This window comes from Zosterops lateralis, assembly GCF_965231275.1.
Source record: "Zosterops lateralis genome assembly, chromosome: 2".
NCBI classification, from domain to species: Eukaryota; Metazoa; Chordata; class Aves; order Passeriformes; family Zosteropidae; genus Zosterops; species Zosterops lateralis.
This window is the reverse complement of record NC_139763.1, coordinates 91852754-91868892: the sequence shown is the minus strand read 5'-3', so window position 1 is coordinate 91868892 and position 16139 is coordinate 91852754. Positions and strand designations below refer to the sequence as shown.

At 41.7% G+C, this 16139-nt stretch overlaps 1 protein-coding gene across 2 annotated transcripts in view; it reads left to right on the top strand.

Moving 5' to 3' along the window:
- Window positions 1–16139, top strand: part of CFAP91 (cilia and flagella associated protein 91) — a 29746-nt gene extending 13607 nt beyond the window's left edge. For both annotated transcript variants that reach the window (XM_083855182.1, XM_083855183.1), the window contains 8 exons: window positions 2164–2280; window positions 5249–5320; window positions 6603–6749; window positions 9427–9648; window positions 10932–11080; window positions 12273–12364; window positions 15583–15864; window positions 15945–16139. In XM_083855182.1, coding sequence (XP_083711308.1) covers window positions 2164–2280; window positions 5249–5320; window positions 6603–6749; window positions 9427–9648; window positions 10932–11080; window positions 12273–12364; window positions 15583–15863 — 1080 coding nt within the window. In that variant the 3' untranslated portion in view covers window position 15864; window positions 15945–16139. The remainder of the gene's footprint in view (window positions 1–2163; window positions 2281–5248; window positions 5321–6602; window positions 6750–9426; window positions 9649–10931; window positions 11081–12272; window positions 12365–15582; window positions 15865–15944) is intronic.

Here is a 16139-nt window from a genome sequence, read left to right as displayed (position 1 = left end):
AGATCCGACCTTGATTCTGAACCTACCACCTGAATAAAGGAATGTAGTCTGTGCCAGGAAAATTGGAGTATGATATGTAGGCAGTAACATTTGGTGCATGTTGCTCAGAAATTTAGCACTTTTATCTTTTAAAAGCAAGTATTTTTGTAGTGATTCTTGAGTCCTGGTCTCCCCGTTTCCAAAAATGAGAATTTGTTAAGCTAGGCAGAACCAGTTAAGGCAAAAGCCCTATTTTTTATTTTCCTATATTAAAATATTAAAATGATTTAAAGCATCAGATAAAAGAAAGCAAATGGTAAGTATTTTTTTTAACTTGGTAAAGATAGCCAGACAGGCATTAGATAGCGCTGACATGAAAACATAAAGCCACTTCTAAGAACTGCAATGTATCTCAAATCTACATTAATAAAGATTCCCTCTTGTCCAAATTAATCATAGATTTTTCTGTCTTTAAAAGTTGCTAGTCTGGTTATATTTTGTTATTCTGGTTAGCAGGAAACATTTTTGGAGGCCACCATTTTATTAGAAAAATTCTTATGAATGCGAGATTGTACTAATAAACATAGCAGCCATTGTTTTCAAAAGAGTCACAACTACAGCAGCTTTTTCTTTTTGCTTCCCTTGCCCTGCCATGCAAATCTCCTTATAAATCATACCCAGCACTGTTATAATCTTCATGCTAGACAGCCCTAAGGTCTTCACATACAAAACACAGGTCAGAAAATCTCTCAACATTTTTGAGCTATAACCGTTTCACATGGCTGAAAAGCAGTTTATAGGCTCTGATTCTTGCATTATTAACATGGACCATTTAAGAAGCTTTCAGTAATGAAGTATTTTATCCCCTCCACCTAGAAACCTCTCTCCTTTTCTGGAGCAATTCATTATCCTGACCTAAAAGATCAGATCCTACACGCAAGAAGGGTTTTTGTACAATGACCACTGAACTTTCAAGACTTCATTAGTTTCACAATTAAATTCTGTGCAAATGCCATCAGCTTCCTGTTACTGGAGAGATAAATTCAGCATTGAACTTTTTTCTGAAGTTTTTCTTTTGATTTCCCTCCCTGTTGAAATACTGTGTTTGAACGTTTCAAAGAGAGAGAGTGAAAAAGGGAGAAGGCACACTTCCTCTTGCTGGAATATGGTCTTTCAATAATAATGACTAAAGATCCAACCCAGAAGTGGTAGGATTGTAGTTTTGAAGGAGCTTTAAATGAATATACTCCTTTCCCTTTCTTTGCAAGCCAAAGTGTGATGTCCTGCAGCAGGCAAGCATTGTCATGCAGTTGGAAATGCTTATCTGAATATCTAGTTCTGAGGGGCTGGCAGTGGGAAATTGGCAGGACTTGGGCTTTTTAAACAGTTTGAAAATGTCTTGAAAGAGCTGAGGCTGTGGTGGCACTTCCACTATAGTCTATTGACAAAGTGTGGTATCTGCCACCAATCAACTGCAAGCAAGATAGACCCACATTAAGGGGCTTTTGCATTTTCTTGGTAGAAGAAAGTTTTTGGACAAGATAGTTTCTCTTTTGCCCCCAGTCCACCTGTACAGTTGCTGTGGGTGCCACTGGGCAGCTGGGCAGTTGTAGATGAGCAGAGCAGAGTTCCAAAACATATTTGGCTAGGAAGTGGTCATTTGGTTCAATCTTGTGCAGTAATAGTCTATCATACAAAGACATTTCACTGTCACAGAACAGTGACAGTACCCTCTTCAAGTGACCTCTTCATAAAATCTCCCAACTGCACAAAGTTTCTGAACCACAGTAACAAGCATCACCTATCATTAAAGGCAAAGAATTACAGAATTCTTAGAGAATTAATTACTTGAGAATTAGAGATGAAGTTCATACCCATTTAAAATTCATTTTAGGTGACTCACGAGTGCTGATGACTTATTAGTAAATAGAGTAAAATAACTTCTGCTTCCTTCTTACATATGATTTGGACATTCCCATCAATGTCTTCTGACCAACCAATAGCCTCATCTACTGACCATACCTAGTTTTTCAGTTGATGTGCAGTAAGAGACAGAAACCACAAGCCTGCGAAGCTTTCAGCTCCCTGTAGTCAGTGTGGTCAGCAGCAGTCAGGTTTAGAGGACTGGCCTTGTTATGTTATTCTATCTACCCATATTCTTATTAAATTGGATGTCTTTTGCAGGCAATACTGGAGAAGAAGAATAAACTCAAGGAGCCAAAGAAGCCTCCCCCTGTCTGTGAAAAAGTAGAAAGCTCTGTTCCTAAGCCACCCACTCTAATCCTGGAAAAACCATCAATTGTAAGTGAGCTGGTTTTAGCACTTTTTTTTCCTGTTGATCCATGATTGTGTCCTACACAGTTGTTAAAGGAATGCCCAGGGAATGAAAGGAGGAAGCTTTATCTTTTTTGTGTGCATCTACGTTAAAAATAGACATTATTTCTTAAGACTCTCTTAGTCTCTATTCTATAAGGATATTAGCAGTCAAAGATCTGAAAATAATTTATAGTATCTGTTGGCCAAATCCTTAAGTGAACTTTATTCTGTAAAGATGGAAATTAGTAGACATGCTATTCCCTGGTTCTTGGGGAACAAAAAGGCATCATCATCTTCTTCATTATTATTATTATCATTATTATTCAGTAGCTTCCAATCTTCTGATCTGACAACACTATCATAATCCAGTGAGGCAATTAAGTTTAGACTTACTGAAGTCAGAGAGACATTGGCTGCTTAGCACTGAGCATGCACTTCATTAATTTTCTGGAGTGAAGCTCTTGTCATCATGCAGGATGCAGTGTTTGATGAGCATGCACCAGTTCACAGATAATGATTCTCCTGCAGAGATTGAAATAGCAGTAATGATGTGTCATGGGGGCTGTGATATACTGTAGGAAAAAAATTACTTTTTAGGGGAGCTGCAACTTCCTTTCCTTACTTAAAGTAACATACTTAAGAGCTGGTTGCCCCAGTGGACTGTTTTGTCTTCTTACTAACACCATTTTCATGATGTACTAACAATCAGACAGAATTATCATTTAAACTTGTGAATTTAAGAGTCACACAACCATGAAAGTGAAGAGAGAAAGTCTTACTAAATCATCCATGCTGCTGTGTTCCTTTGTGCAGTATGATATTCTATGTTTTATGCAGTCTATTTTAAGATGACTGGAACAAGAATTTCTTATCTCCTTGGGGAGAGCTTTCCACAGCTTTACCAATTTCTGAGCATTAGATACTGTGTTGCAGTGGTGGGTTTACACTGTTTAGGTTTACTAGTTTGGCAGATTTGTAAGCAATTTGAGGTAACATGTAAAGAAATCAGAAAAGTTTTTCTAGCACTTGTAGTCATTCTTGAGTGTTTTTACAGATTATAGTTGGGGTTTTTTAAAATAATTCCAATACAATATAATTCCATCTTCGTGAATTTTGTCAACGTTTGGTTTATTTTCAAGAATCTTTATGTGTGAACACATAAAGGATGAAGCTCTCCAGTGAAGTTCCATCTGTAAAATCAGGACACCTGAGCCACTGAAGAGCGGCACTATCTCCTCCCTTGCCAAATCCAAGTGAGGTTTCTCCTACCAGGCTGTGAAGAGCAGTGAAAACAAGGCTCTTCTCTGTTGTTAATGCTTCTCTTCCTGCCACACATGCATAGGAGTACCAACTGCTAAGTGCTTCCCACTGGAACTGAGGATCTTGGAAAGAAACTGTGCCAGAAGAAAGTGGAGAGAATGGGAGCACTACTGCAAGCATCCTCAGCTTCTCTCCCCCAGTCATTCTAATGGACTTAAAAGCCACAAACAAACTCACAGAGCACCTCTGAATTCCTTCATTACTTTATGACTTTCTTCCAGCCTCCTCTAGTTTGCAGCCATCTCCTACATTCTTCTATATCCTTATTTTTTCTTTTTTCCTGCAGGGCATGATAGGCTTTTCATCTCCCCTCGTTCTTTCCTGCTGGTCTGTAGCAGGCAGATGGACAAGCTGATGATTACACTTGCTAAGGCATCATTTGCAGTATTCAAAAACAGAAGTACAGAAAAATGCTCCTCATAAAAATTCAAACCTAATCTTAGTTAATATCACACCAAGCAGTTTGGCTTACCAGTATGTGAGCCATCACCATTTCCAAAACTGTCCTGAAGGCATTTCACACTGTAGCCAGGTGATGTGGTAGAGTTTAGCTCTCCAGGACTGGAAATTCATCCCTTCTTTCCAAAGAAGAACATACCAAATCACAAGTCCTCTCGCTAGTTCTGCTTTGCTCCTCCTGGGTGCTGGTGTGGAAAGGCAGGAATACTTCCTTTTGCATTTGGAAAACTCAATCTTCAACACCTAAGAAAAAACAGATAACTAAGATTCAAGCCCACACAACTTCTCTCATCCCACACTCTTCCCTGTTTTTCCAGCACTTCTTAAATACCACATGTCAATGCAGACCTCATAGGTTCTTTATTAAAAAAAATGCTTATAATTTTAAGATTTTTTTATCATTCCCAGGCACCCAATGGACTTTTTCCTTTTCCTACTGTCAACTCCAAACTAGAAAACCCCTCACCTAGAAAAAATGCTGCCATCTGTGCTTTGTCTACTTCCTCTCTGTAAAATGAGCCTTTTTTTTTTACCTTCTGTGGTCATGTTCCCTTTCCTACCATGCCCCATCATTCTTTCAATGCTACACCAGTGAAGTTCTCAAAGAGACAAATCACAATGGACTGTGGTTTTTACTGCCAAACTATCACTTTCTGAGTCTTAAATTTACTAAGTTACTCCAATAAAGATCACCACTGGAATAAATATCAAAAGAAAAATTGTATATGTTCTGTTTTAATTTAAAACCCCTTTTTATGGTTAACAGCTGTCTTGGACATATTCTGTCCTCTTAGTGTCTTGACCGGTTAAATTAATGTAGCTGATGCTCATTTTGCAAACTTAGATTCAGTCAAAGCTACCAATAGTTCTTAAAATGCATACAGTAATTTTCTCCATCAGCATCTCCTAATCTCTAGGTTCTTATCTCTAAAGACCCTGTAAAATCTCAAACAGAATCTAGTTATACAACCTTTCTTCCCCATCCCTTGTAAAACATGGAAATACATGTTACTCTTACCTTCCTTTCCCTAGAAATTAGAAGAGTGGTGTTCAGAAACAACCAATTTACAGGATATGAGTTAGACTGTTTAATAGTTAGGCAGATAATCTACAGAAATCTCAGTCTCCAAAGAAATACTTAATTATTGTGTGGATATTTGTTATGCTTTGGCAGGAGGAAGAGGAAATAGACCTAGCAGTGATCTGTCTGCAGAAGTTGCTCCGAGGCAGGGCTCTTCAGAACATGGTATTCTGTCTCTTTGTTTATGTCAGTCCTCAGAATGATTGTGGGAATGACTGGTTGCAAAGGGTGTTTGCAGTTTTCTTCCACAGCATTAATCAGGGGTAGCGAGGCTCTTCATAGCAGAATCACTCAAAAGGCAAATTCTAGACTAGATCTAGACCATGAGTACCTTTAGCCATGGTTGTGCCAAGGTCCCAGCACAAGAAACCTCCCACATCCCAGCAGGGCAGCTTGTATTTCATACCATCTTTCTGGTTTCCACTGGTGGTGAGCTGGATCCCAGATGAGGAGCAACTGAAGCCTTATCACCGTGGTGTGCAGGACCCATCATTCTGCTTCCAGGGGAATAGAAGGGGGTGTAATTAAAAATTAATTCAGTAGCCATGCCTTGTGGGCTTTGTATTAAGCAAGTCTGTCACTTGTGATCGGACCAGTCCTGAAGGTTTGTTTTCATGTCCACAAAGAGTACAATTGATACTCTCTCTTGCAGTAACTATTTAATGTTTTGAAGTGTTCCCATGCAGGGCCCTGAGCTTTAGTAAAAAATACGATATCATGAAAGCAGCTTGAGGTGGATTATAGATTTCCCAAGTGTTCTCCAGTTGTGTGATGATCTGTGAGAAGGATGGTTGAGGCCCCTGAAGGATTGCTGATTTTCAGAGCCTGAAATGTCCCACCATTTTAGGAATCTTGTTCCAGCTACTGCTGGATCAGAAATCTTTTACTCAGTTGGAGAATGACACAAGGAGGGTTGAGTAATCTTTTGTTGCTCTTGGAAGTCCTGTTGGAAGAGAGTGGGATTGAAAGTAAAACAGTGTCAGGGAGGGCTGGGCCACAAAACCCCATAACAGGGATGGCAGCAGTTTCAGCAGCCTCCCCACCAGTTTATGGCTTTGGGCTGTTGCTGGGATCCCTCAAAACGAAGGTCAGAGGACAGGAGGTGTTATAACACTGTCAAGCTTTGACATGGAAGTTGATATAACAGGATGTGTAGAAGACTATTACCCTTTTAACATAGATGGTGTTGTTCCACATTCCGGTGGTTTGAGTTTGGGTAAAGCCAAACAGAATAATAATTTAAAGAAAGAAAGAAAAAAAAAAAGTAGCAGATTTACCTGACAGCTGTAGCGTTTGCCTAAATGCAACCACAAATTTGGTACAGAGAACTAGGTCTTGGTAACAGCTGACCTTGCAACTTGGAGAAAAAGGGTGTGCTCTGCTGGCAAAAACATGTTGCTCTGTGCTCTCCATTTAATATGCTCAGTTGTTTACCTTTGTTTTAAAGATGTTTGAAGGGAAGGAGAAGCGCATGGATCTGATCCAAGAGCTGCGCACCACTCACGCGCTGCAGGAGGAGGGACAGCTGCTCTTGGAGGCAGAGAAGCAAAAGACACTGTCCTTACAGCGACAGCAGGACGCACAAATGCACCAGGTTTGCTTGCAGAGATGGGCAGGTTGATTCACAGCTCTGTCCTGACCAGACACTATGTGCTTGCAGTACCACAATGCTTTTACATTTAATTTTTTTGTTGTTTTCTATTACCCACAACACAGAAGGCACCCCAATAGCAATAAAGCTCTCCTAGCACAGGCCGAGCACTGAATGCCTGAGGGGCTAAAATTGCTCTCTCACTGCTCTGGAGACTCTGGGGAATCTCAGAAACAGACTGAGGCACCCTGACCACAGCTGCTATGCAGGCTGTGCTTGCTTTGTTTGCAGACAGAGCACTTATTTATATTTACAGAGCTTTGAACAAACTGCAGTCAGATGACCCTCAGTCTTCCCACATTTCAATCCATTTGACTGCTACTGTGACCCAGTATCACAATACGTGCTTGTCACTCACATCTGTCAGATGTTTTCCTGAGTGTTTGTTACTGCTCTGTCATTTCCCTGTTCTTTTCTAGCTTGGCACCCTCAGGCTCCTCCTCACAGATAAAACCTCACAAAAGAAGCCAAAGCCAACTTATTTTGTAAATCCTGCTGGGCTCAAGACTTATAGGACTATAGAATGGTGACACATTGAGGTACCTGCCACTGTATGCAGAGCAAATTTTGGGCTCCTTTCTTTGCAAGGGACCTAGTGAGAGCCAGGGATGCAAATTCCCATCCTCTTTCCTTACAGTGCCACAACATTCCTGAGCAAAGTAAATGAAATGGCAGATGCTGGTCAGGAGTGGATCATAAAGAAATTTTGTCTAGAGTTCACTACATTTCAGAGAATACAGTATCTATCACATTCCTACAAGTTTTTTTGTCGTTTTACTACTCTGCTGTTTTTTCAATGACCATCTGGGAGGCAATTTGGCAGCTTCCATATTACAATAACAGCATCCACTGGCCAGTTGTTCTGTGGAGATGAAGCCAGACCACTGTTTCCTGCTGGTTGGGCAGCAACAAAATTTCCCCTTGGATCTCAGAAGTTGAACCAGGTGACTGTGTTTCATCATTTACATTTAGCATTTCTAGATACTCCCTCATGCACAAGAAGCCCAAGTGTGGAATGCAGGAATACAGAATATTTCTAGTGAGGAATTAAGAGAAAAATAAAAGCCTTAGGCATTAGAAACTTGCAGTGCTCTGCTACTTCTGGAAGCCCAGGTGAGAGTGAAGGAGAAAGCAGTTCAAACACTATAATGACATTCACAGAGGAGTAGAGAGAGCAAATGGTAAAGATATTGACCTCTGATCTCAGAATTTCCTTTTTGGAGAGCCACTATCCCCCTCTGCTGGTATTGGCCTCCTCTATTCATGGGGTGGGTTTTTTTGGTTTTTTTGGGTTTTTTTGTTGTTGTTGTTTTTTTGGTTTTGTTTTTTTTTTTTTTTTCGGTTTTTTTTTGTTTGTTTGTTTGGTTTTTTTTGTTTGGTTTGGTTTGGTTTTTGGGTTTTTTTTGTGTTTTTTTGTTTGGTTGGTTTTTTTTGTTTGTTTTTTGGGTTTTTTTGGTTTTTTTGTTTTGTTTTTTTAACTGTCTCTGAAGGTTCACAGTCTAAAGCTCAGGTTTTCAAACATTTTGAACTTCAAAACTCTCTGGAATGCATAAAACTCTCTGGAATGCATGTGCAGGATACATGTGTGGCTATTTCAGAAACTCACTGATGACTCTCAGTTCTGTAGGGTGGGTGGTCACAGGTTTTTTTCAGGTTTTTGACCATTTCGGCATAAAAGAAATGCTTCCTGCCAAAAGAGGATGGAAACTCCACATAAAACAGTCAAAGATGAGGAGCTGAAAATTTTTGACTCATATATAACAAAAATCTAACACAAGAGTGTTCCTGAGTTGTTTTCCTCCATTTCACATCAGTTTTATATACAGCACCTGGAGCAATGAAGAGGAAGGGAGCACTTTAGTTCCATGTTATCCCTCCCTGTGGGGTGGTGCAATTACTGCATCACCATCTTCCATCTGAAACACCTGTGGGCTAAGTGCTGTCACTTCTAGATGTGTGCAACATTGACAATCCCACTTCCTTTGAAACACTGCCTGAGCAAATGGCACAGCTGTATTGGAAAGCTGATTTATTATTACTTCTCTGGGATATTTCAGCTCCACTTCAACTTTTATGTTTAGGTCTAGTCTGTAATTGCCTGTTTATTTCAACAGAACACAGCATCCCAGCCAGTTCCAGACATTGCCTCCTGCCAAGGCCTGTGGCTTCAGAGTCCATTCTGGAGATAATGAACTCCCCATAGATCTTGTCTCTTTCTGTAGTGCAATCACACATACCCAGCCCATAAAACAGGATGTGCTTGGAACAAGGAGTGAATGGCACAGTAATGCTGAACACCTGGAATCTTGTCTCAGCTCTGTCACAGCCTTTATGATTTTCCATTACCCAGAATTTTGAGGTTTAGTTTGCACTTCTGCAAACTTAATATAATTACTGTCAATTTGAATTTGTCAGCAGTTAGTAACTTGTAAAATTTTAGGTTCAATGCCTGAAGCTGCAGGTACTCGTAACATATGAAGAGTGCCAAACTCCTGGGACTGTCCCATGGCTGGTCTGAGTGGATGCAGCAGAGCTGTCTCACATGCCTGTGGTAGTCCCGGGACTCCGTACAACGTTCCTGGGGTTTGTAACACAATCCTTTGCATTTTTCATTTGAAAGCTGTCAGCACTGGAGAGAGACTTGGCCACGATAGAAGGAAGGACACTGGGGAACATCCTTGATTTTCTGTCCAAAGAGCTGGTGAGGCTGCAAGAGGAGCAGAAGATCCACGCTTTGGTCATGCTGGCTGAGAGACAGAGGCGGATGCGGGAAGCAGAGGAGGCCGGACGGCGGCAGCTGGAAGAGGACCGGCGGGAGGAGGAGGATGAGCTTTTCAAACAGGCAAGAGAGGGAGACTGCTGGGACTGTAGCAGTTTGTAGGAGCTGCCTCATCGTGGGCAGATCCAGATGCATGGGAGCTGCTTCAGCGCTGACTTTGGTGATGGTTAGTTCTAAAACTGAGGGGGAAAGCTTAGTAAAGAGAGGGTGATTCCTTCCTCAGAGTCATGCCCATTAAACTAAGGATGATCTGAATACCCCTACAGACAGTCTTGTTAGGCCTGTCATGAATGGGTTTAGGTTTCTTAATTTCTCCAGTAAACACCTATGGAGAACAGATGTACCTAGATCATCTCTAGGGATAATGTTTTGTCAGCACTTGTTTTGCCCAGTAGAACTATTAGATGCTTTTCCAGGAAGGATGCCTTTAACCAAGGGTGTAGAAAGATTTTGCCTCCACCCCAGGCCCAAGTGGACTGTAAATAACAAGAAGCAGAACATTTATTTTGAAATATTGATAATAGATAAAATAACTTTGAAATCAAGAAAAAAAACCACTGAATTACCATATTCCATTACTATTCTATAGCCCTCTTCCTATTTCCTAGCTCTTGATTGCATGAAGTATATTTCTCCCTGTTGAAAGATATGAGTGGGAGTCTAATTGACTAAACCAATAATTTTCAAACTTGGGAGGTGGTTAATACCAAAAGGGTCTGGCATCATGTTTTTATGGGTTGTTTTTTTTTGTTGTTGTTGTTGTTTTTGTTTGTTTGTTTGTTTGTTTTAATTTTAGTTTCTCATCTTTTCTGTATTTCTGAGTGGTGAGCAGTAAGGCCAAGGTGCCATAAACTTATCCCCTTCAGATTAGCAAAAGGAAAACACCCATTTCTAGAATCTCAGCTCTACAACCTTTATAAGGAAAACAATAATTTTATCTTGGTTTTTGACTGGCTTGATGGAACTTTATCTTTCAGGGTTTGCTTGAATGAAAGCTGATTTATTTCCTGAAGTCAATACCCATGATTATTAATTGGCAATTGTTGCTCAGGGGACCGTGAGAACTGAGGGAACAACTGTCATTGCATTCACAGGACTAACCTGCTGCACTGGAATTGCATCTGTGAATTGGTTTTCTCTCACCTGCAATTGTTCAATCAGTTCTCAGAAAGAATTACTAGCAAATGAATTTTTATAGAAAGCATCTCTGAAAACAAATCTCAGGTTGGGCTGCCTGAAACAAAGAGTCTTGTGAAAATCTGTTGTTCATGCTTCTCTGGAAATCTTCCACTATGCTCCTGGCATAGCAATAGGCAGAGGAATAATATCTTGGTGTTTTGTTCTAGGTGGTGAATGTTCAGGACAGAACTATTGACACCTACTTGGAAGATATTATCCTGAGTAGCATGGAGAGGACAGCTGAAGAGCAAGCCAGGGAAGAGATTCAGAAAAGGGCTATAGAAATCAATGACATTGCTTACGAAATGGAAAGTCGGTAGGTTATTAAACAGCACCTGAGGGGCTGTTCACAGCAGTTTAGAACCTGCCTGGCCATGTGCATCTGTGGCTGTGTGCATCATCCCAACCATGGGAAGGGCAGGGCAATGCTGCTCGTTGGTCTCTTCATTAGTGTGGCTGCTGTATGGGAACCACGCTGTTCCTACCTGCTACACACATATAAATCCATCAGAGCCTTATTTCCATACAGCGTGTGCCAGGTTCCCTTTGCAAATCACTTGTGTGATCTGTGAATCACCCTTTTTAGATTTCTCCACACCAGTGTGAGGCTGTGACTGAGCTTTAAGTGCATCTGGGAACTGCCTAAAGCAATAGCCATTCATACCGATCTTTTCATTTATTTACACTACTACAGAAAATTCATTTGAAAGAGATCCTAAAAGATACAGCTATACACAGCTTTTCATTCTGGGGTGGCTGTTCTTTAAGGAACTGCCAATTTCCATGGAGGTCACTCATATTGATGGCTGCCTGACAAGGCACTTGGAGTAAAGTAAGTTGTTGAGAACACCGCGGTCTGTGTTTGCCTGGGGCATCAGCAGTGAATACATTTTAGGACCTGCCAAACCCCCGGTTCACTTTCTGTGCTCTTTTTTTGGAATTGAGCCATAAAAATCCCAATGCCACAGTGACTCTCCTATGGTAGAGCAGCTGTGTATTTTTTATCTAGATGAATACAAGCAGGACTTTGGAATCCTTGGGGGAATGAAGCGTAGATAATGCATGCAGCCCCTGGGCCAACTGGGAACCCACCAAACACTGGCATGGAAAAGAGCATGGGGGCCAGCCAAGTGCAGAGTCACAAAAGGGAAGAATTTAGCAAACTCAGCAATGGACCAAAGACTAAATTGACAAAGACATAGATCCTCAGTGATATCTGTGTGTCTAACTCAGTTTGTCATCAGAGGAAACTGAGTTTCTCAGTACCTCCGAGGATAAGGAATGCAGGGCGATCCTGCTTTCCAAGGCACCATTAAACACATTGGCAGTGCAAAGGGGAATAGTCACAGTGTCATCTATCTGTAGGACAGAGACCCAGCTGACAACTGCTGCCATGACAATACACTCCCTTGGAAAGAGTGAGGATATTTACAAGGGAGACATGTTTTTGCAGAGGTGGTCTGGAGAGAAAACTAAAATACTAATACCACTGTGCATCTGTCCTGTAGTCGAACTCGCCTACAGTCAGAAGAGATTGTAGCAGAGCTGGTTTATAATTTCCTGATCCCAGAAGCTGAGAAAAGCTTTATGAGAGAAAGAGGTAAGGAGTCTGGTAACTTTGTGTACTAGTTCACTCTCCTTATTCTAGCTCCTTGAAAGGAATGATGCAGCCAAGAGTTGTCTCAGTTCCCTCTGATTCCTTTTTGGCACTCTGCAGGTAGAAAGTTAAGCTCTTTCACCCTTTTTTCACCAGTTTCTCATGAGCTTTAGTCTTTTTAAATGGTGGCTAAAATTCAGACCTGCTGTAAGGTCTGGCCTGTGCTTTTGCCAAGAAAGGTTGGATCAAATAATCTTTGCAGTATCTTCCAACCTGGTTTACTATGATAAATTTGGTGTATCTGCAACAATAAAACTGCATGAAAAAAGCAGCCCATTGCACATTCAGAAACAAACTGGTAAAAATCTTTAAGTAGCGCAGCTGTGAATTGTGTTATTATATGGCAATTTTTTAAACTGTGGAAGATTTTACAAGCAAATTACTTAAATATATGTCATACATGGAAGGAAGGTTATACACTTTCCTGTGCTTCCCTCTCCTCCTCAGTTGCCTGAAAATGAGAGGTAAAGATAAAGTTTTAAGGTTGGCTGTAGTAGCATCGTCTTGAAAGGAGAAAACCTTGCAGTTGTAAAGGATGTTTCTGTTTAACAAAAAAGGAATGACATCTGTTCAAAATACAGAGGGGAAGACACTGGAAACCTGTGTGTTACTAAGTAATGTCATGAATAAGCGGCTATTCCTAACTGGGATGTTTCCACTGACCAGCACAGGTGGAAGACCGTGACTAAACCAGTCACCCACAGAAAGTGAATATGACCTAAGCAAAGCAATTGCATCACAATAGAGCTTGAAGGGGTCCTTGCCGCAGTGCACTTCTCTGCCTTGAGAACAAAGGCACTTAGTTCATTGCCTCTTTCATTGCTTTGTGAATGAAAACACAAACCCTGAGTACCCATTTTGTGGTCTCTGAATTGTGCAAACTTTCTTCTTCCTGGCTTGTGTATTGTCACAACAACAGGACCTGTTACGCAGCTGGCAGTTCTGCATAAGCTTAAATCAGCTCCCTTCACTCCAGCACTGCTTCTGCCAGCCTTCCAGAGCAGGTGATGTAATTGTAGTCAGTGAAGCCTACAGCTCAGGCACTAACACACACAGGTTGGCCTGTTTCTGGTCTCAGAAAGGAAAGCAGAAAGAAGACCCGGAGATGGCTTAGGATTCTGGACACACTGAGGACATACATCAGGGCTCAAAATACATACTGGGCTTAAATGCAGCAGCAGCTAATGAACAAAGCACCTCAGAAGCACTCCTAAACAACGGAAGAAAATCTTCAGAATCTGTGATAGTTATAGTGAGTTTGCCTAGAAAGCAGAGCTAGATCCAATTAAAAATTAAAGTGGATGCTGGTGAAATAGAGCAGTAGGCAAGTAAGAGAGCTCCTTCAAATGTGATCAGGAGAAATTTCTTTCTTTCACAATATTCTTGTGACGGCAGAAATCAAATATCAGGAAGAGACCTGGCTCATACTCTCTTCTGCTATTGCTGCATGGGGTGGAGGGGGTTCCATTCACTTAAGACAGTTGCATTCTACCAGATGTACACTCTGATGAACACACCCTGCTGTAAACCTCCTGCACAGTGATACTTTCAGAATCACTAACTATTCCAATGAAATCCAAAGGAAATAGTGTCAAAGAATGGCATTAGATCTCATAAACACATCGGTGTTTTGCATTTATGTGATGGCTTTTAAAGCCTTCCCTATAGTGAGCCAAATTATTCATTACAAAACTGTGTTTTAGCAACCTGGCCCATGCTTGAGCATTTACTTTCCTTGAAACTATCAGGAAGTGATCTAAGAGCACAGTTGTCTGGCCTGTCAAAGGAGCAAATCCATTTGTAGAACAAAGATTTGAGGGCCTGCAGGTTCTGTCTTTGCCTACGTTTTAGCTTCCCCTTAAACACCTCTGTTTTGCTATTATCTGGTTTGGGATTTTTTTTCCTCCTCATTTTGTTTTATTTTGATGCATAAAAGCAAGGATTATCCAATACTGGCTCACCCTGAAGAACCTCTGCACCTTGATTCTGAACCTCAGTGGAAGTCACTGTCTTGATATGAAAAAAAAAAAACAAACAACTCACTTGGATAAGGACAGTCACTCTCCAATTTCACCACACTGTCCTTTAGATGGAATTCACTGTGGATGGAGAAAGGGACTGCAGCAGTTCCAGGGGAGTATTCCCAGTATAGTTGATGTAGTTGATGCAAACACAATTGAAGCCAAAATGCCTTGGGTAGAGAAACCTCTCCTGGGAACGAAAGCTGGCTGGTGAAGGTCAGCTTTTCAAGTGCAAGTGAGATCCAGTTGCATTCATTGTTGACAAAGTGGACCTGGGAGATGGATAAACATAAACAGGGTGGGTTGGTAACGCTGAGTGACTGAGACAGGGACAGCAGAACTGTGTGCCAGCGTGCAGGACACCAGTGCCTCACATTCACAGTCTAAGTGCAGCTCAGCCTTGAAACAGGCCGAAGTCTTGGACTTCTGTAGGGAAGTGTCAGGATGAGAGCCACCCTTGGTTCCTGCATCATTCCTCACACCCTCCATAGGGCACACAGTACTTCAATCCCCGCGACTGAAATAAAGAAGAGGGAAAGGGGGAACAAAGAATAGTGAAGAGCAATAAAGAGAGCTGGAGGGTGAACACTTAGGCTTGGGTAATTATTTCCCAGGAGGTGGGTTGGAAATACATACAAATGACTTTGGATGAAAGGAGGCAATCCTGCAGTAGCTGAGGGGAGGTGATAAGGTAGGCAGGTGACTTCACATGTCATTTGTGGCTCCAAGTCTTACTTTGAACTCAGTAAGAGTTTCTCAGTGCAGGTCAAATCCTGGCACAGGAGATGGCAGATTTCAGCTTGATTCTTTCAGAGGCTCGCTGCAATTAACAGACACTGAAGGCGAAGTTATTTTAAAGCCTGATAATTTATCCTGGGCAGTTCTTCCCAAAGCTGGAAAGGAGAACACTTTGGCTGTGATTCCCACTCTGGGGGCCGTCTTCAAAGTGAAATGCAAAGTTGGTTGCTGCTATTAGGTGGCAGTAGAACACTTTCAGCCAAAGTTAGAAGGGCATGATTTTTTTTCCTGAGACAGACTTTTCCACAGCAGGATTGCTGAAAACTATTCCTCCCTTCTCTCCTGCAGAGAACATTTTGCTGTACATTTCCATGTAAAAGCCTTACCTCTTTTTATGCCCAGTGAGGTTGTCCCAAAGAAAACACATCTACGCTGCTCATCGGATCATCCACGAGGGCACAGAGAGGGCTCTGGCTGATCTGGCACTGCACCAGGAGGCATCTGCCACCAAGAGAAAGGAGGATTCTCCTGCTGGGACAGCCAGCACAGCTCCGAGCGGGACAGCTGCTGGACCAAGTGCAGCTGACAGCACTCAGCCTGCCACAGTTGCAGATGAACTTGGACAAGACTTCCACAAGGATCCCACAGCAATCCCACAGCCTCCTAGGACAGAAGATGAGTGAGGTGAGTTTCCCTTCCCCTCTGCAATTTGAGTTCAGAGCATGGTGAGGGAAAGGGAAGCACATTATATTTATTTTTTTCAGGACACCCTGAAAGGAAAAGCCTCCCTCTCCCTTGGGCTGTCCCTCCTGCTGCCTGCCAGCAGTGTTGTTGTGGAACCATTCTGTATACATTTTGGCGTGGCAGCTCCCTCCACTCCCTCCCCAACTTGCTTTGGATTCTATTAGCTGATTTTTCTCTTCTGATTATTTAGAGAAGCTTGAGTGAGAAAGCAGTGT